We start from the raw sequence: 20,226 nt of genomic DNA, 5'->3' as shown, positions 1-20,226 counted from the left end.
ATGGGATCTGATGCCCTCTTCAGGTGTGTCTGAAGAGAGCAAAGGTATACTCAGACACAAAATAAATAAATAAATCTTTAAAAAATTAGCAATAAAGTTAGCCTCCTCCTTCCCCATGCATATGGATTTGAAAAGAGTTATCTAGTGTCTTTCTGTTCTTGTCTCATTAGCATGATCTTGACTGTTACCTTGACTGGTTCGAAGGATTTGGGTGTGTTTCTGGGATTTCAGTGGCAGAGGCTGTTGACTGTATATTCTGTAGATCTTGATCTTTTTGCTGATGGTTAAGATATGAAGGGCCTGGCTGTGGTGGTACACACCTTTAATCTAGCCCTCAAGAGGAGGAGGGCAGAGGCACTCAAATCTCTAGACTAGCCTGGTCTACAGAGAGGTCAACCAGGGCTGCACAGAGAAACCTTGTCTTGAGAAACAAAACAAAACAGGGGTGGGGAGGTGGGAGAGGTGTGTGTGTGTGTGTGTATGTGTGCGCGTGCATAAGTGAGTGAGTGAGAGGGGGGGCTTGTTCTACTCTTTGAATCTTTATAAGACTTGTGTTATGACAAGAAATAAAACTCTTATCTCCACTCACCTTGTAAGACTTTAATGCCAGAGTTTTAATCTTCCCCTCCCTTTGAAACCTCTGTTTACCCTGGAGGCCCATTGCTCTATTCTAAGAATTCAATTCCTGGGGCAATGACTCTTTTCTCCTTGAATTCATGAACACTTAACCACTTTCCCTGCCAGTTCCCCCTTTCTCTGGGACTACAAAAACACATGATATCTGTAAATGTAAAAGTCTCATGCTTCAAGTATAGCTTCTATGGGATGCCTTTAGCCCTTGGGCTGTAGGTTGGACACATCTAGAGCAGTGTGGACTGTGGCTAGCCTAGCACTGTAGGTGCTAGCACGGCACATCTCCCTGCACATGGCCAGCTCACCCTCATGCATGCATCCCAGCCCTGCACATGGCCGGCTCGTCCTTATGCACACATATCCCACGAGACTCCTCTCATTCATGCGCCCTTGACTTCTCCTTTATTGCAATTGGAATCTTGATCCTTCCTCTCTTGCTCGTTGGCCATCTTGGGGTTCGAGGTGCCTTTATGTGGTGAGGGTACTAGGAAGTGAACAGATATGGAAGGCAACTTCAGGCACTGGTGGGGAAAGGGAAGGGGATGGCTTCTCCCGGCAGAGGGTAGGTAGAGAGACCTAGAAACGTGGGTGGTGGTAGAATTCCAAGGTCTTCCCTGTGCTCATATGATCTAAGATAGAAAGGGTCAGGACACAGGGGTCAGCCCACCCGAGAGGTTATGTGGAGGAGCCCTCAGCTCGGGTCCTCAGCATTTATACATCAAGCTTGAACATTGCTGCCAGTTCATTGTAGGCATTCCCACGGGTTCTCTTACTTCGCATTGGGAGTGATGTACCCACGTATCTTAAATTCTGTCGGAAAACTGCCTTGTGCAATCATGAGTTTTAGGTTCTAGGTTTACGGGATGCCATTGCATTTGGGGGCTCTTTGGGATGATCTTGCTTTTGTCTGCTGAGAGCTCCTCCTCCCGTGTGTGTGTGTGTGTGTGTGTGTGTGTGTGTGTGTGTGTGTTTAAATCTGTGCAGACAATCTATAGTCAGCAAGCAGCTTTGTGTCTGGAAATGGTGGATTAATGATGGCCTCCGTGTATAGACCCACTCAATTCTTCAGGCTGGTTCGATGATATAAGGCAGTCGGGCATCAACCTTATCTACACCCCGCCCCCCACCTTTATGGATCTACCTCCTAAGTTTCATTTGAAATGAGGAAGCCTCAGCAGGTTCTGCAGGCAGCTCCCCGGTTCTACCACCATAATGGCTTTTTCCTTTACTGTGTATTTTCCAAAATACAATTGATCCTTCCTGCAGGCCCATAAATGCCCATAAATCAGGACTGCAGCCATGTTGGGAGGAGAATTCTTTTGAGCCTTGCAAAAATCTTTATCATTGTGGCAAATCGTTAAGAAGAGCAGGTGGCAGTGATAACTGGGGAGATAGTTTCTCTACAGATTACTCGTTGGCCATTTAAGGTTCTGGTCTTCTGAGCATTGGAGCCTACTCTTCATAGCAGTTCAGCTGTGGCCAGCAAATCTCAGGAGGCAAAAGCATTTGGAGCTCTGCCTTCAATTACAAAAGAGAAAGCGGACGCCATGAGGAGTGTTTTGTTCCCAAGAATTATGACCCAGCCCTCCAGCTCTGAGGCCTTTTATTCCGATAGGGAAGAAACGAGACCATTGTCAATTACTGTGCAGAATAATGTTTTAGTGCCAGCTCCTCTCAGAGTGCTGTCAACTGGGAGAGAGAGAGAGCCATGGAGTGTCCTTCTGAACTGTCGCCCAAGCCTCAGGGTGTGCACTTGCAGGCGACTGCAGGGCCTGCTCCTAGTGGAGAAGCATTGTATTCGCCAGAGGAAGAAACAGAAAATCTGTTCTAATCCATGCTTAGCTGAACTAATAAAGCACCAGCTAAGAAGTTCTTTTGATTGGTGAAGGACACAGGGATCGAAAAGCCCTGGGTGTCTCCCCTACTGTTGCTTGGTTTCCTCTGGGTCCTACCCCAGTCAATGACCCAGAATGTGATATCTTATCTAAGGGTTTATTCTAACAAAAGGCCTTCACTTCTGAATACCAACCTTGAACCAGATAGGCAAGTGGACTGGGATGTTTTGCCTACTGATCCGTTGGTGCTGAGGGCCAGAGGGGATTTAATGGAAGCATTTGCATGCTAGAGGTTGAAGTCAGAGGCTCTTCAGAGGATCATAGGGCGGAGGGCAGGCCGGACTACAGAGTGAGGCATGAATGAATGAATGAATGAATGAAGCATTTAGCAGAAATAAAAATAGAGCTAGTGGGAGTGTGACTTCCCTCCTCCTAGTTTGATTCAGAACAGTGTTAAAATAATCTGGCAGAGTAGAGAGAGCTAAGCTGTTTGCAGGGAGAGCGCAGGGCTAGGATGAGGCTGAGCAGAGAACTTTCTGAGAAAGGACAGATCTGCTCTCCCTGGTCTCCCTGGTCAGTAGTTATGGCTGCCATGCTGTCAGGGGGCTGCATTTGTATCAGCCTGCAGAAGCAGGGGTTGCACACAGATGCTCCCGGAATCCTGACCCATCAGTCATCCTGATAGACCCCTCCAGGAAGTTCAGGCTCGGGTCTTTTTTTTTTTTTTTTTTTTTTTTTTGGTATTTTTAAGACAGGGTTTTTCTGTATAGCCCTGGCTGTCCTGGAATTCACTCTGTAGACCAGGCTGGCCTCGAACTCAGAAATCCACCTGCCTCTGCCTCCCAAGTGCTGGGATTAAAGGCATGCGCCACCACTGCTTGGCTAGGCTCTCAGTCTTAAGAGACCAAATAGGAGCCACTGCTCTCTTCTCCATGTCTTCTCTATTCCCAGTAATTCCTTTAACCTTCAGGCCTTTGATCAAGGGTTGCTGTGAATACAGAAGAATGGTTTTAGGAGCTCCTGATAACATCTGTCTGGGTTCAGATCTTCTGGTTTTTGTTGTTGTTGTTGTTTTGTTTTGTTTTTCAGTTTTGTGCACATTCTGTGTCTCAGCTTCCTCGTCTGCACAATAGGGATAACATCTATTTTACAGTGTCAACAAATGACGTGTCCATCGCTGTGGCCGTCAGCATCCTATCCTCCTCATATCTCAGGGCCCACCCCCATTTTCTTTCAGCAGTTTCCAGAGCTCTCTAAAGCTTACAGGTTTCCTATGGAGGCGTGGCTTATACCATTGAGCCTCAGATTTTCAGCATGAAAAGGGGGGGCTGACACCCCTCACTTCATACATTTTTGTTGGGAGACCCTAGCCATGGTATGAACAGGTGCTCACAGCCAACAGCATAAGACTCACAATCTTATCAGAGCTGGTTAAAGCCTTGTCACATAGTACTACTTGACATGGTGAGTTTTATATGCATTCTTATGGGACAGTTATACTTATCCTCCTGTCCAGTCACAAATTAGAATATACCAATGATAGTCAAGTAGGCTTATTTTCATGTTGGTCGACTATCTGGTACCTGTTTATTATATATGCTGATTCTTAATGTTTTGACTTTGTTATACAAATAGCAGGGCCTCATGCAGAGGGATTTTTGAGGCTGCCCCTGTTTGGTTTTGTGGGTCCCTGTTTCCCCTCACAGCATCCAGCCCACAGTTTTACTGTGACAACTGTTTATTAAATGCCCTGGTTTAGCTTTGCGTGGTGAAAACAAGCAGGCCCAGCCTCTCTGGTACATCACTGACATTTGCTGAACGTCTGCCTTGTTCTAGACAGCAAATTTCTTTCAGTGTTGCTCTGGTAGGAGCGGGAGAGGGATACTTCACGTTACCCAGGGACCATAGAGGACCGACTCAAGGTAAAGGAAACTTCCTTTATGCATTAAACAAGGCCATGCCCCTGAGTACTGGCAGAGGGTGCAATCCAGGTCCTCCCCAGGAGGCCCGCCTACTTGGGTGCTAGCTCTACAGGTTGAACACACTGTTCAGATTTCAGGAGATTTGGGGTATTAGAGGTTTGAATTAGGGATGGTCAGTGGGGTAGCGTGTGCTCAAATATTTCTAAATTCAGAAAAGTCTGAATCGGAAATAATTCTTGCCCCAATCCTTGTAAAGAAGGACTTGATCTATTTTCAGAAGAGATATAGTCTAACTAGGGATGGAAGGATAGTGATTTGGTATTAAGATGCAGGAGGGACTTGCAGGGACACTTTACTGGTGACACCCTGGGCCCCATGCCCAGTATTGGGACATTTAAAATAGCTTCAAGCAAGATGGGTCAGATCCCATTTCTCTTTTTGCTTTTCTCTTTAAATTTTACAGAGAAATTTACTCTACATTCACTGGGGAGAGAGAATGAGCAAGAGAGGGAGAAAGAATGCTCAGACAGACAGACAGACAGACAGAGAGCATGCAGAGCTCCTATATAGCAGGAGTGTCCCAAGCGATGGTGTAACTATGACCCTCAATGCCTGGGGCGTTGATGAGGAGGGCGTTGCACCGAAGAAAGAGAGGAATGGGAGGTAGAGCAGGTCACACTTCCTGCCTGTAGCTGTCTCGCTGGCCCAGCTGTTGTGATTCCTGACCCCACTCAAAAGTCACATAGGAATAGTGGGTTGTCTTTGAGGATGATGGAGCTTTTCTCAGAATTTGGGGACTACAAAGGGTATATTTTGGGGAGAAGTCTATTAAAGGTTAAGTGTGGGGGAGGGGAGTATGTGGGACCCCCATTTAGCAGGAGGAGGCGTTCCGGAAATAGAAACTTAAGATATTCCCTTTCTGCTGCTTGTTCAGTCTCTGCCTGCTTTCACAAGATACTCGGACGCCGTGTCCGATAAACGGGCAGGCCCAATAAAATGAAAAATGATTAACGCAGGACCAGGAAGGAAGGGATCGGAAATGAGTGTCAAGGTCTCCTGAGACAGATGTTCCGAGTTTCCTGGCAGCCAGGCCAAGAAGAAGCTAGGATGATGTGTGCTTCCCCCACCTTCTGCTCCACGGCACTGGAACTGGGGTGCTAGGAGGGGCTCCACCCAGCAGGACACACCCTCGGGCCAGCAGTCCTTAGATCTTTTAGCCCCATAAGTGACTGAAACTATCCTGTAGTCCAGTGGTTCTCAACCTTCCTGATGCTGTACCCTTTAATACAATTCTGCATGTTGTGGGGACCCCCAAACATAAAATTATTTATGTTGCTACTTCATTACTGTAATTTTGCTACTGTTATGAGCCATAATATAAATATATGGTTTTTGGTGGTCTCAGGCGACTTTTGTAAAAGGGATTTTCTTCCCAAAGGGGTCATGACCTGTGGGTTGAGAACCGTTGCTCCAGCTGAATATGGTGGTGGTGTTGGCAGAGGCTTGTGAAGATGCTGGGATTGGAACTCAGGACCTTTGGAAGAGCAGTCAGTGCTCTCAACCGCTGAGCCGTCTCTCCAGCCCCCTTATTTGATTTTTGAAGACCCAAATCTTAACTGAAACACCCTAACTCTTCAGGGAAAGAAAGTGAACCTAAAACAATCAACAAAACCAACCAACTAACCGAAGAAACAAACAAAAACCCAATGTTTTAGTTAGGGCTGGTGCTTCCTTTCCTGTGAAACTTGGAGGAAGATGGCTTCTCTCTCCACGTTTTATTGATAGAGCACCTACTGGAGTTAGGTGTTGTAGGGGAAGCTCCTTGCAAGGGCACAAAGGAGATAGTTGATTTTAGATTAAGGGGGTGTGGTCACAGCTTTATAAAGTAGCAACCGGGAGAACACCTCTACTCCTTTTTTGTTTTTTTGGATTTTTTTTTTTTTCGAGACAGGGTTTCTCTGTAAAGCCCTGGCTGTCCTGGAACTCACTCTGTAGACCAGGCTGGCCTCGAACTCAGAAATCCAACTGCCTCTGCCTCCCAGAGTGCTGGGATTACAGGCGTGCGCCACCACTGCCCGGCTTTTTTCTTTCTTTTTTTAAACATGAAATTTTAAATGTGTGCAGCTTGACAGGAGAGAATTGAGCAGAGACAGGGCTCAGTGGAGCCCAGCATCCTCTGTGTCAGCTGTGTTACCTCAGCCATCTTCGGCCTGACCAGCTGCAGTTACTGAGGGTGATGTAGTCCTAGGAGCCTGGGAACCACTGGATGGAGAACAAGGCCCTAGCAAGCTGCCCGTTCTCAATGAGGGTTTTGTTCTGCTGGTTTAATTTGCATTTGGTGTGTGGAGCACCCGGTGATGGAAAGAGCTGCTCTTTGTTTTGGGTAATGAGGGCTGAGGTTTCCAATAAGCGGTTCTGGCTTCCGTCTGTGTCTAGTGTCATTTGAGGAGCGCAGAGCTACTGCTCCTCTGCTGCCGCCGTTCCCGTGAATACATTGGGGTTCTGCACACCCCTCAGTGGACAGACTGCGGAAGGCCAGCAGGAGAGAAAGATAGCTGTGTTCACAGACGGAAATGCCCTCCTTGAGCGGGGCTTTCATAGTCTAGGGCAGATAGGAGGCACCTTCTTGGGCTTCTTCCTTTAGGTTGGTTTGCCCTCATTTCCACCGAGACCCAAGACAAGGAAAGAGCCTCTCTCCTCCGTCACTGTGCCATGCCAGGTGCTCATGGAAACGTGAGTAAATTATTCACAATGAAGTAAGTTTGGAAGCAGTTAATATGGAAGCAGTGGTTAAAGACCACTTACTGAGCTCCTCACTTTGCCCAGGCTGCCAGGAAGGTCTGAAGGGAGAGTCAGCAGCTGTGTGGTGTTCCTCTGTTGGTTTCTGCATATCCACCTCATTTCTGGCCTATTTGAATCCTTCTGGTTATGCCTTCACGACATCAGAGGGTCTATTTATCTCAACCAGGAAAAACTCCTTGTGATCAAGAGTGTATATTCTCTGGCCTGGTTGGAACCTAATTCCCCCCCACACCCTCCTTTCTTTAGTGTTTTGTTTTTCAAGCTCTGATAATTTGTTTTAAAATAAGATTGGGGGATCTAGTTTCCTTCCCTTTTCTGCCTTTATCACTGGGGCAGCACTTATGGTTTGGAGAACTATAGTCACATGCCTGTAGGGCCTGGTCCTTGGAAGTCTGATTTAGAATACCAGTGTGCACCAGGTTTTGACTCCAGAGCACCTCTCTGGAAGTTGCTTTGTTTTGTAACGCCCATATTGAAGGCATGATCAGAACCAGAAGGCACACACAATTGCTCCTTTGAAGTATCTGGCAAAAGTTACGTGTTATTAATAGGCCATACTTTTCTCCTGGCAAATTTTTGGGACTAACTTTAACAGCCAAATTTCCTCCTTTTTAAAAAAGAAAAATCTGAAATAAATAAAATTGGCAGGAAAATGAAGTGGAGGGTTCATCTAGTGCTGGTTCCTGCTCCCAGGGTGCTCAGCCTCTGTTGGCTTGCCCACAGTCCCGTGATTGAGTTTCCAAGTTCACAGTGAGGGTCAAAGGTTGAAGCTGCTGCCCCCTGCCCCGAGGACTGTGCTTGTGTGTCCTCCAGTGGCTCTGCCATCACAAACACTGCACACCTGAGAGGATGCTTCCAGGATGGACTCTTCAGTCCAGGGACAGAAGACCAGCGCCCTTTGCATGTTTCTGTGTTATGGTGGCCAGTGATTGGGTGAACTGTTATCTAGCCCCAGATTAATTATTAAATACTCCAAAGACAATGTGTGGTATACACAGATCTCGTGTGTGTGTGTGTGTGTGTGTCTCACTTTGCTCACTTCTGTATTTATTTTTTTATTTATATGAGTAAACTGTAGCTGTCTTCAGACACACCAAAAGAGTGTATCATCGGACCCCATTACTGATGCTTGTGAGCCACCATGTAGTTGCTTGGAATTGAACTCAGGACCTCTGCAAGAGCTGTCAATGCTCTTAACTGCTGAGTCATCTCTCCAGCTCCCTTTGCACATTTCTAATACACACACATTTCGAATATTTAAAAAGTAACAGTTCCAAGGTACAGCAGAATTCAAAGTTCACTTATGCTTACCCTATGCGTATACTATGTGTGGTATAGTATGTTTGGGTGTGAAACATACAAACGCATGCCAGCGCTTCGGTTCGCAGGCCACTTAGGGCTGATCCCAAAGCCTCTGTGATTGATTACTGTCCGTCTTCCTGGTTCCTCCCATGCAGGAAGTGAAATGCATAGCTGTGTGGCCTTCCCGTCCACCAGAGATACAGTACTGTGACATTTACTGAAATGGCAGGAACAGTAGTGAACGAGTGGCTTATCCTGCCCAAGACAAAGTAGAACTTAAGGCCATGACTAGATAGATAGACCATCCCAGTCAACCCAGCTCTGTTGCTTAACCCCGCCTGACTGGAGCGTCTTCTGCATTGCCTGGCTCTGGTTCACAAGGTCATCTTTACCAAGAGCATTTGCAGGGATCTGCAGAGCTCCTCTTGCTCCTGCTCTGGCGGAACATCTGTGTGTGAGTCCCAAGGGTGCACACCTGCTTTTGTAAATCAGTTATTTTTAGCTGTTACTTTGAGCATTCTTCTGCTTACAGTAGAGGCTGATCTGTCCCTACCCAACCCCCACCTCCCACCCACACAGGCAAAGAAATAAGACAAAGATATAAGATTGGTGCAAAGCAGTGGAGCACGTGCCATCAGTGAGGTCGAGCTTGGATGGAGTCACAGAGGAGCGAGCGACGAACCACGGGGAAATTGGCAGCGTGGCCTTTACAGACAGTGCACACAGAGGTGAATCCCAGCATAGAAAGTACAGAGGATGAAATGTATGTGTATTCAAATTTCTGGCAGACAGTACTGTTCACAGCAGATAAAAAGGCACTTGATCCCAGTATTGTCAGTGTGGGCAGTTGAAGGCGAGACAATAAAGTGGTTGGTGGATTAACAAGTAGCAGCGGCATGGCATAGCTGTCTAAGTGAGTATTAGCCTACTGCAGTATGAATAGGCTGTGAAGTATGACACACGACTAAGAAGCCAGGGACCGGATTGATGGATCAGAGGGTGAGGGACCGGATGGATGGAGCACAGTTGTGAGGACCAGAGCTCAGTACCCACGGAACAGGCTGGGCATCCCACATGGGCCAGTTCCAAGTGGCAGAGGGAGGAGGAACACTGGGGCTTCCTGCCTTCCAGTGGAGCTGAGACAGCAGAAGGCCCCAGGTTTAGGAGTAGACTCTGCTTCTGCAGAGAGAGAGATTGAAGAGAAAGAGGGAGCCCTTGTCTGGCTGCCCAGTGTGTGTTGGGAGCGTGGACCTGCATGCGTACACGCACTTTCTTTTTCTTTCTTTTTTTTTTTAGACATTTACATTTTTTTAATTTTCAAACACAATGTTTACTAGATTTTTTTTGTTTTTTTTTATTCGATATATTTTTTATTTACATTTCAAATGATTTCCCCTTTTCTAGCTCCCCACTCCCCGAAAGTCCCGTAAGCCCCCTTCTCTCCCCCTGTCCTCCCACCCACCCCTTCCCACTTCCCCGTTCTGGTTTTGCCGAATGCTGCTTCACTGAGTCTTTCCAGAACAAGGGGCCACTCCTCCTTTCTTCTTGTACCTCATTTGATGTGTGGATTATGTTTTGGGTATTCCAGTTTTCTAGGTTAATATCCACTTATCAGTGAGTGCATACCATGATTCACCTTTTGAGTCTGGGTTACCTCACTTAGTATGATGTTCTCTAGCTCCATCCATTTGCCTAAGAATTTCATGAATTCATTGTTTCTAATGGCTGAATAGTACTCCATTGTGTAGATATACCACATTTTTTGCATCCACTCTTCTGTTGAGGGATACCTGGGTTCTTTCCAGCATCTGGCAATTATAAATAGGGATGCTATGAACATAGTAGAGCATGTATCCTTATTACATGGTGGGGAATGCTCTGGGTATATGCCCAGGAGTACACGCACTTTCATAGATACACTTACCGCACTCATCAGTCCGTAAATCTTTAAAAGAGAACGAAACACGGTACTAAGGGTCTGGAGAGATGGCTCAGTATTTAAGAAGAGCATTTGTCGCCCACGTGGAGGGTCCTGGTTAAGTTCCTAGAACTCACTGGGTGGCTCACAATCATTTATATAGCTTGAGTTCCAGGGGCTCCGTGGGCCCCGTGGGCGCCACGCACATTCGCTGTACACACTTAACGTGCAGACAAAACACTCATACACAAAGTAAGTCTAAGAAAATTAAAGAGCAAAAACTGCAAGAAACCGTGCACTGAAAAGTCACTGAGTTTGAAGGTTTCATGTGTGTGAAATATCTAGAGGAGGTGCATCTATAGAAACAGAACAGAGTAGAGGTTGCCAAGGGCGGAGGGAGAGAGAAATGGCAGTGTCTGAGCAAAGGGTTCCCTTCAGGGGCAGTACAGCCTTGGAGCAGGATAGGAGCTGTTGTAGCGTACTATGAATATACTAATTCTTCACACTGTTCACCTTAAAGTTGTTAGTGTTGATGAATTTTACCTCCCCTAAAGTAGGGATTCTTTTTGCTAATATATGAAAAAGATGTGTGCCTCTGACAAAGAGAGAGGCCATACACTTTAAAAACTATAAAACCACTTCATTATTTGCAGTGTTTTGGGTTTTTTTTTTTTTTTTTTTCAAGACACGGTTTCTCTGTGTAGCTCTGACTGTCCTGGAACTCACTCACCAGGCTGGTCTCGAACTCAGAAATCCGCCTACCTCTGCCTCCCAAGTGCTGGGATTAAAGGCATGCGGTACCACTGCCTGGCATTCGCAGTGGTTTTTAAAATTAGATTTATCTTAATTATGTGTATGTGTGTGCACCCGTTCCGGGTGTTGGGAGGTGGCAGGAGTACCAAGGCTACCAGAGGCTGGTGGCCCGGTGCCCCTTGGAACTGAAATCACAGGTGATTGTGAGCCCACCGCAGGTCCTCCGGAAGAACAGCCAGGACTCTTACCCTTGAGCTGTCTCTCTAACCTCTTTCTTAATGATTTAAATGTCCAGTGTACTATTTTCTCTTTAAAATTTCCTGTACATTTATTTTATTTTTTTAAAAGATTTATTTATTATTATGTCTAAGTAGCTGTCTTCAGACGCACCAGAAAAGGGTGTCAGAACTCTTTATGGATGGTTGTGACCCATCATGTGGTTACTGGGATTTGAACTCAGGCTCTTCGGAAGAGCAGACAGTGCTCTTCACCGCTGAGCCATCTCTCCAGCCCCTTCTGCAGGGAACCTCCCCCCCACCCCCCTTTTTTTGGCTTTTTCAAGACAGGGTTTCTCTGTGTAGCCCTGGCTGTCCTGGAACTCACTCAGTAGACCAGGCTGTCCTCGAAATAAGAAATCCGCTTGCTTCTGCCTCCCAAGTGCTGGGATTACAGACAGGCCTGCGCCACCACCGCCCGGCTTTCCTATACATTTATAATTGGCTTTTTAAGAAATGTTTTGCCAATCTTTACAGGTTCAAAGGGTGACTGCAGTGTTTTCCTTATGATTGCTAACGTTTCCTCAATTTTTTTTCAAATTATTTAAACGACATCAGACAAATCTTGGGAACTGCCCCTACACATGTACATATGACAGTTAATACTCACATTCCAGAGAGCCAACACTACCCTTTGCCTCTGAGGATTCTGAGAGAATTCTACTATCGAAGAGAAGGTGTTATGCATGCCCTGAAAAACAGAGTAGGTTTTATTAGTAGTTACATTAGTATTGCCTTGGCTTCTTCTAGGAGAGGCAGGGTAACGTCCAGCAGGCATTAGGGCTTGGCAAAGAGCCCAGGCTCTAAGGATATGTGCAGCATCAGAGAAGCTCATGAGAACTGGCTGGCAGCTGTATGTCAGATGTGACGACCTGGTTATGTCTTAGCTCCAGGATATAAGGAGAACGAGGGCTAACTGGGAAGATACCTGGTCCTGATGTAGCCATGATTGGGCCATGATGGTGTGGCGTGCCTCAGGATGCTCGGATGATACTTGTGTCCTAATGAGGCATGGTAATCTCTTGGGCTGCAGGAGGCTTATGGTACTGTTTGCTGCCAGTTCACTCGACAACTGTGTTTTGTTTGCTTTTGTGCTTTTGGTTTCGAGGTCTTGCTTATGTAGCCGAAGCTGATGGCATTGTGTCTCTAGGCTACCTCTTTCAGTCTCCACTGGATGCTGTCTTCGGTGGTGTGTGCTGCAGTTTCTCCTGCCGTCCTGGGGTGATATCAGTCTATGCTTGTATTGCAGCAGGTTTTACTTGTACCTACTCAGAGGCTGGGAGATACACATTAGTCAAGCTGGAGGCACACTGCTTAATAAATACTTGTTAATGACAAGTGCTATTAAGTAAGTATTACTTGGAATACAAGGAAATCAAGATCTTAATCTACATCTTTTAAAATGCCAAGGGAATCTGTTAATCTTTGTTTCGGATCATTGGTAATGTATTCTGATCCAAGCTTTCTCTTTCCATGGTCTTTAAATTTATTTTTTTACTTCTCTTTTATATTTCGAACATGGTTAAGGACAATAGTACCCACCATGGCCGAATGCACTAGGTTAGTGTATTACTGTGAAGCTGATTGATTGGGCCTAGGCTGGCTCATACCCTCTGCTTGCATTTTAGACTTTATTAAACTAAAATCTAGTTAATCCAGATTTTCTCTATCAGGGTTGCTCCTGTGCTCTCAGGTGGTGCTCTTTGGATGAAAGAAACACCAACTTAAAAGCACTTGGCGTTAGTGTGGGCAGCCTGGAATCCAGACCGGAGGATGTCTTGTGAAGGGTGCCATTTCCCTCCCCGCAGCCAGCCTTCCAAGGATAGATCAAGGCCTGGACCAGCCCTGAGTCAAGAATCCCTCCAAAGCCCTGCAGCTTGATGTGCACACCCACAGTCCAGCCAGGGCTGTTTCCCAACCCATCGGAAGAAACTCATTCCTGGCTAGCTGTGTGTCTGGTGAGAAGCAGAGGGGGATCTCTGCATCATCTGAGGCCCGGCCCAGGTATCAGACGGCCTCAACCAGGAACAAACACATTTTTATGCTTGTTTGTGCAAAGTCAGCTCTCTCCAGTACTATAAAGTTCAGGACCCCCACTCCCACCCCACCCCTCTGCTTAGGGAATGAATGATGCCCCCTCACGGTGGGCTCTCGAACCCACAGGCCAACCTGATTTGGACAACTCCTCTACTGAGGCTTTCTTCTCAGGTGATTCTAAGTCATGGCCAGTTGGCATTTAAAATTGACCTTCACAGGATTCTAAGATACTTTTAAAAGCACTGGTTTGGGTAAAGGTACCAAAAGGCACCAAAAGGGCAGATGCTGGCACTCGGCTGGCCTTTGCAGAGTGTCTACTGATTGCCAGGCACTGCGCGAGTGAAGAGAAAGCTAGACCTATATATAACCTGTGCTGTGGAGAGGGTGAGGGCTCAGCGGGTCAGCAGTGCAGTCTGGGACCAGACCGTCTGGGGAGGAGCCTGGACCTCATGCTCCAGCATTCTTTGTCCTAATGCTCTAATGAAGGGCCCATCCCGGAAGATTAAGTAATTTAATGTATGCCAAGTTCTCGGAGGTGTGGCTGGCAGAGAGAGAGTAAATGTTTAAAAAAAAAAATACACTCACTATAGAAATATGGCACAATAAAATGTCTGGCCACAATTAATTCTCCAAACATTCACGCAGAGTGGGTGGTCTCAGTCTGCAGCGAGGAAGTAAGAAACCTCACCAATTGCCTAAAACCCAGGATGGAAGAGGGATTTGAAGCAGGAGCTGGGCTTGACCCCCCTGTAGCCTGGGTTGCCTGACTGGCAAGCCAGGAGAATGGCTACAACATGTTTTCTTTGCAAGGACTACCAGCAAGATTGGGTGGCTTAAACGACAGGCATTTATTTTCTGGAGACTAGAAGTCCAAGATCAAAGTGTGAACAGATTTGGCTTCCTCTGGCCTCGTCCTGGGCTGGCACATGGCCATCCCCTCCCGGTGCCCCCTCTGGGCCTTCCCTCTGTGCTTCCAAATTTCCTCTTCCTGTAAGGAAGTCCTATTGGGTTAGGGCCTGCTGTTGTCACCTCATTTGAACTTTAGTCCCTCTCTGTGGATCTGTCTCCAAACGAGGTTGCAGCCTGGGCTTCTGAGGTGGGGTGGGACCTCAGTGTATGGATGCTCTGGGCTCTGTTCCGTCGTTACCAAGAAAGGCCAGAACGGGAGCTGACAGCTGGAGTGCTCGGCTGGTAAGGGTTAGAGAAAAGACAGCGCCTGGAACACAGCTAGTGGAAGCAAGGGCTTGTTCCCTGAGACGTTTGAAAAGGACTTTCAAAGGGCCAAGTCCCTAAAGGTGGAAAGGTCCGTTTGTATGGTGAGAAGAACACCACTCCCAGGATGTAGGGACCTGGGCTTGGCATATGGTCCACTGTGGTGTGAGGCAGTGGTGATGGGAGAGGGGCTGACAGTCACACTGTGCCAGCTGCCTGAAAGCAGAGAGGTGACTGTTGGCGCACAGTTGGCTTCCTCCTCTTTCTGTTTTCTGTTCAGTCTAGGAGCCCATCCCATGGGATGCTACCATCTAGATGTAGAGTGGGCCTTGCCCCTTAGTTAAACCTCCCTGAAAACATGCACACGCACACACACACACACTCACACACACACACTCACAGAAGTGAATCTCCTTGGTAATTCCACATCCAGTCAGGATTGCTGACTGCAGAGATTAATCATCACAAATGCTTGATGGTAACCCCAGAAATGAGTATTTCATTTTATGACATGTATTTATTTGACATTTGAATTTGCTGAATAAATAAATACGGTGCCATTGGGACTGCAGGTGTGGCCCAGTGGTAGAGCACTTGATTACCAGCTTAGATGAGGCCCCAGTACCATGAAAATGAAGCAATAAAGCAGAGCCCCCCCCCCCCCCATGGGCCGTGATACAATTCTTATCATGGGATAAAGTATAAAGGACAGAATTTGAGTTTCACGTTTGAAGTGGTTCCTTGCTCTAAACTTGTTGTAATGTTTTAGGGTTTTTTTTTTTTTTAATGTCTCTCAATATGAATCTCCTTGCTCCTTAAGTGTGCTTTAATTTCATACTGTTATTTTAATGAACACATTGTGGTGTGACAGAGATTAAAGACCGGGCCTTAGGTCCTAGCCCTGTCACCTAGGAACCGCTCACATAAATGGATCCAACCTTCTTATCAGTACGAAGGGATCTCACACCTTTCCCTGTGTCGCTGCGTGTAGCAGTGCATGGAAGGTTCTAGCACTGGATTCTCGTCTGGCCTGGCACTCAGAGTGGAACTGTCTATTGGTGGAGGCAGACAGGTAAAGGGGATCGATTTAGTCATTCACTTTTGTAGGTTTTATGTTTTAGATACGGCACCGTGAATCCCGTGTTTCCTTGGTACTCACTGTGTAGTAGAAGACAATCTTGAACATCTGATTCTTCTGCCTCTGCCTCCAGCATGCTGGATTGCAGGTGTGAGCCCTCACACTTAGTTCATAATGATGTCGGGTTTCTAAACAGGGTTCATCTGAGCTTACCCCCAACCCAGTTATCAGATAATGCCACGTGGACAAATCAGGGGAAAAAAATTTTAAGCATTGTTTTTAGTAGAGAAAGGGAAATAACTAGGAAGGTTGGTTCATCTGTCCTTCATTTGGGCGGCTGAATGGCCCCATTGGTCTGTGTGCTCTGTGAAAGGACCCTGAATGGATGGAAGCTCCTCTTCAGGGCCTTGTCCATGAAGACTAGGACCTGAGATTTGGAGTCAAGATTGTTCGCATATGTGGACCTGTATCCACAGAATAGGTAGAAGAATTTCTCAGCCCGTGGAGCCCCATGGGTGGTGGTCATGTGACCACCTTTTAATTTAAAGAAAAGTGGGGTGGCATGGGGTGTAGATGATCTCTAGTATAGCTCAGGCTGGTGTGCTACGAGCCCTGGCTGGACCACCTTTGATGCTTTGTAAACCAAGAAGCTCCTACAGATTTTGAACTCAGCAGGTCCCTGGAGCCCCAAAGCTCTGAATCTCTGACAAAGGTTCTCAGTGTGTTCTAAGGGGCAGCCCTGGTGGTCCTTGAGGGAGGGATCTAGGCTCCAGAAGGACACATTGAATAGAGATTGGTGTGGGGACCTGGGGGGGGTTCATTTATAACTCACCGATTTGGACTCAGACTTGTAGGACTGATCCCTGCTCGATTGTCTTTTTAATTGCCAAACCACTCCCATTTTGAGTTTATTGGTTCTGTCAGTGTGTACCTGTCACATATGCAAATAGAAACACATAGTTGGAATAATATAAATACTATAAAAGACATCTCTTTTGCTCACGGTATGGCTTTGCTATAGGATTGTAAAATGTCAGCAGTGCACATAAAGCTTACTGAGATAAAACCCACATATCCACGTGTTTTACCCATTTCAAGTCTATTGTTGATCAGGGCATGGTAATTGTAACCTCAGCAGTCTGGAGGTTGAGGCAGGAAGATCTGGTGTTTGAGGCCGGCCTGGGCTATACAGCATGACCCTATTTCAAAGACGGAAATAAAGATGTAGAAGTAAAGAATACAATTGACTGGTTTTATCATGGTCCCATGGAGACATCCTTGTTTGAACTTCTGAATATTGTTCCCAAGAAGGTGGTTAGCCCCACACACTCATCAATTTCCACGTCTCCCCCACGCCCCCCTACCTTGTCTTTAAGCAATTGCTAACCTACTGCATGAGGCTCCAGATTAGTCTATTCTCGTCGTTTCTTATAATCAGATCATTCCCTGTGTGGTCTTTGGCAACCTCAGTTAACATAGTGTCCTTGGGATTGGTTATCCACACCACTGAAGCAAGTATCGGTACCCAATTTCTTTTTTTTTTTTTTCATCAAACCATATTCCACAGTATGGGCTGCAGTATATTCTAAAATTGTGCCCTTCTTGAAGGTGGAAACTGTATGGACACCGTAGGGTATTGCTTAGGTATTTATATGTTGATGGACATTGGGCTGCCTCTACTTCCTTTACTATTAAAAAATAGCTGTACAGGGTTGTCAATCAATAAATTAGCTAATTATCTAATTATTTTAAGACAGGTCTTAATATATAGCATAAACAGGCTTCAATCTAAGCAGTTCTCCTGCCTTCGCCTCCCAAGTGTTGAAACATGTGCTAACCGTGTAGCACAGGTTAGCTCATGCCAGGTCTTTGTCTTGCATTTGTCTTGGCTTTGTATCTAGAAACTGAATGGCCTCCTTGATCTTGCAGTAACTCCACATTTAACCATTCACGGAACTCCTAATCAGTGTTTCTCTCTCTCTCTCTCTCTCTCTCTCTCTTGATTATTTTCGGGACAGGGTTTCTCTGTATAGCCCTGACTATCCTGGAACTCACTCTGTAGACCAGGCTGGCCTCGAACTCAGAAATCCACCTGCCTCCGCCTTCCAAGTGCTGGGATTAAAGGCATACGCCACCCACCACTACCCGGCTCCTAGTCAGTTCTCAAAAAAGCCCCTGCCACGCTGCATCCCCATCAGTAGCAAATTAGGGCTCCCAGATTGTCTGTGTCATTGCCGAGAGCCCGGTGTGTCTGAGTATAGCTGTCCTAGGAGTGTCACAGGCTGTTTTCTGTCATTTCCAGCACAGCGGAGACCAGCTTGTCTCTCCTTTATGTTGGTGTTTTTCCACGTGTAGTTTAAGCCATTTTTTCGCCTGGGCAGATGCACAGTGTGTGGTTGCTTACTGAGAGTTGCCTACAGATAGTGTCTTAAAAGGCAACACTTTCTTCTGCCACCAAACCTGCCTTCTCAGTTTAAAATGAGCTGTGTTTTGGTATCTGACTCTTGCAAAGCCTCTGTTTTAGACTCAGGTTTAAACCGAGATGTATATTATGGTTTTTGTATGAATTTATATCCTGTCACTTGTTTGTGTATGTGTGTTCACATGTGTGTGTGTGTACATGTATGTGTGTGTGCATATGTGTTGGAATGTGTTCCTGGGGGGGGGCAGCTGTATATATGCAGGTACACGTGAAGTCCAGAGCATGGCCAGGGATGTCTTTCCTTGTGTGACATTCATCTTGTCTTTTAAGGCGGAGTCTCTCACTGGCCTGGTGCTCATCTGCTCACCCGAGGAGGTTGAGCAGACTGGCTGTCACTACCCTGCTTCTTTCTTCTTCTTTTGTCAAAGCCAGAAAGGATTTATTTTTGGTTTACAGCTTGAGGGTACTGCCCATCATATAAGGAAGACACAGCAGCAGGACTTGAGGGGGCTTGTCAGATTGCATCCGATGCCTGGAAGCAGAGGAGGAGGAGAAGGAATAGGAGAGGGGGGGAAGGGGAGAGAGGGAGAAGGGAAGGGAAAAGGGGAGGGGGAGGGAGAAGGTAGAGAGAGGGAGAAAGAGAAGGGGAAGGAGAGGGGGAAGGAGAGGGGACTGGGAGAGGGAGAGGGAGAAGAGGAAGGAAAGGGAAGAGAGGGAAGGGAAGAGGAGTGGAAAAGGGGAGGGGACAGGGGGAAGGAGAGGGAGAGGAGGAAGGAGGAAGGAAAGGGGAGGAGGGAAGGGGAAGAGACAGGGGGTAGGGGAGAGGAGAGAGGATCTCACTATCACTAGTCTCTTAACCGAAGAATTTAGGTGAGTTTCTATTTGTCTTTTTTTTTCTTTAAATCTAGTTTGCAGTTGGTAAAAAATAAAATGCTTTTTCAGTGTCTATATTTGACTTCATATTGTCAAACCATATGGTTTCTGCTGTAGGCAGAATGTTTAGTCTCCCCACAACCTCAAGTCAAAATCCTGTCCCACAGTGACATGAGAAGGTGGTGCCTTTGGGAAGTGATGAGCCGGGGGTCCTCTGGTGGGGCAGGTGCCTTGATAAAAGGCACACCCCTGAGGCCCAGTTAGCTCCCTACCATCAGAGTGCTGGCTGCCAGCCAGAAGCCATCCCTCCCCAGACACTGAAACTTCAGGAGCCTTGATCTTGACTCCGTAGAACCACAAGAGGGGAAGTCTGATTATGAGCCACCATGATGGGAGTTCGCTGTAGGAGCCCAAACAACTGAGATGGTTTCTAAAGATGAGTGCAGTGCCCAGCGACCTCTCTGGGTAGCCAGTCTGGCACCATGCCTGCTTGGCTTTCTCTGGTGACCGAGCAGATGGTCTGTGCCTTCCTGGAGTAGAAGGGCTAGCTGGGGACAGATGGTAAAAGAGCCAATGTGGATGTGATTGCACAGGGCTGTGAGGAAAAAGGCTTTCCCCATGTGTAATAAATGTATAATTCGTATTTAAGTAGGCAGTTGTCTGACAATCCATGTAGAAGACTGTGGTCCCACAGGACTGTAATGGAACTGGAAAATTCCTGTCTTTAGCGAGTTTTGGGCTGAGTCATACAGACGTTCCTCCTGTGATCCGGTGACACAGCTATGAGTGGCTGCACTATCAGAAAGTCACGATACAGCAGCACCTCATACACACCGCACAAGCTTGCTAAAGAGACACCGTTGTTACTTTATAAATGTTCTGTTATACCTTTTTGCTGTTCCTTCAGAGTACATACCTTCTTACAGGTTTTGAATTTTGTGTGCATATGCATGTGTGGTGTGTGTAAGGCGTATAGATACAGCTCATTTGAAAAAAAAAATAGATGACTGATGCCCAAGTGACAGATGGGTTGGAATTGGAGGTGTGTGGACAGAGGCAAGGATATGAGAACCCAAGGGGAGGACTGGAGCCATGGCTGTACTGGGGACTCGTCCTTTCTTTTTCTTCTTATTTTTTTTTAAATTAGATATTTTCTTTATTTAC

The 20,226-nt window shown here is 46.6% G+C and overlaps 1 protein-coding gene across 5 annotated transcripts in view; it reads left to right on the top strand.

Annotated features, from left to right (window-relative positions):
- The window catches only part of Nedd4l (NEDD4 like E3 ubiquitin protein ligase), a 322,257-nt gene that overhangs the window by 37,536 nt on the left and 264,495 nt on the right, over positions 1-20,226 (top strand). The window contains exon 1 of one of the 5 annotated variants that reach the window (XM_052201450.1): positions 6,839-7,123. The exons of the other annotated variants lie outside the window; for them this stretch is intronic. Within the exon in view, the coding sequence (XP_052057410.1) occupies positions 7,103-7,123 (21 nt within the window). The 5' untranslated portion in view covers positions 6,839-7,102. Of the gene's footprint in view, positions 1-6,838; positions 7,124-20,226 lie in introns of those variants that run through there. 5 annotated transcript variants of the gene reach the window in all.

The sequence above is a fragment of the Apodemus sylvaticus genome, chromosome 13, assembly GCF_947179515.1.
Source record: "Apodemus sylvaticus chromosome 13, mApoSyl1.1, whole genome shotgun sequence".
Classification (NCBI taxonomy): domain Eukaryota; kingdom Metazoa; phylum Chordata; class Mammalia; order Rodentia; family Muridae; genus Apodemus; species Apodemus sylvaticus.
Note: the sequence above shows the minus strand (reverse complement) of the source record. Positions and strands in the feature narration are given on the sequence as shown.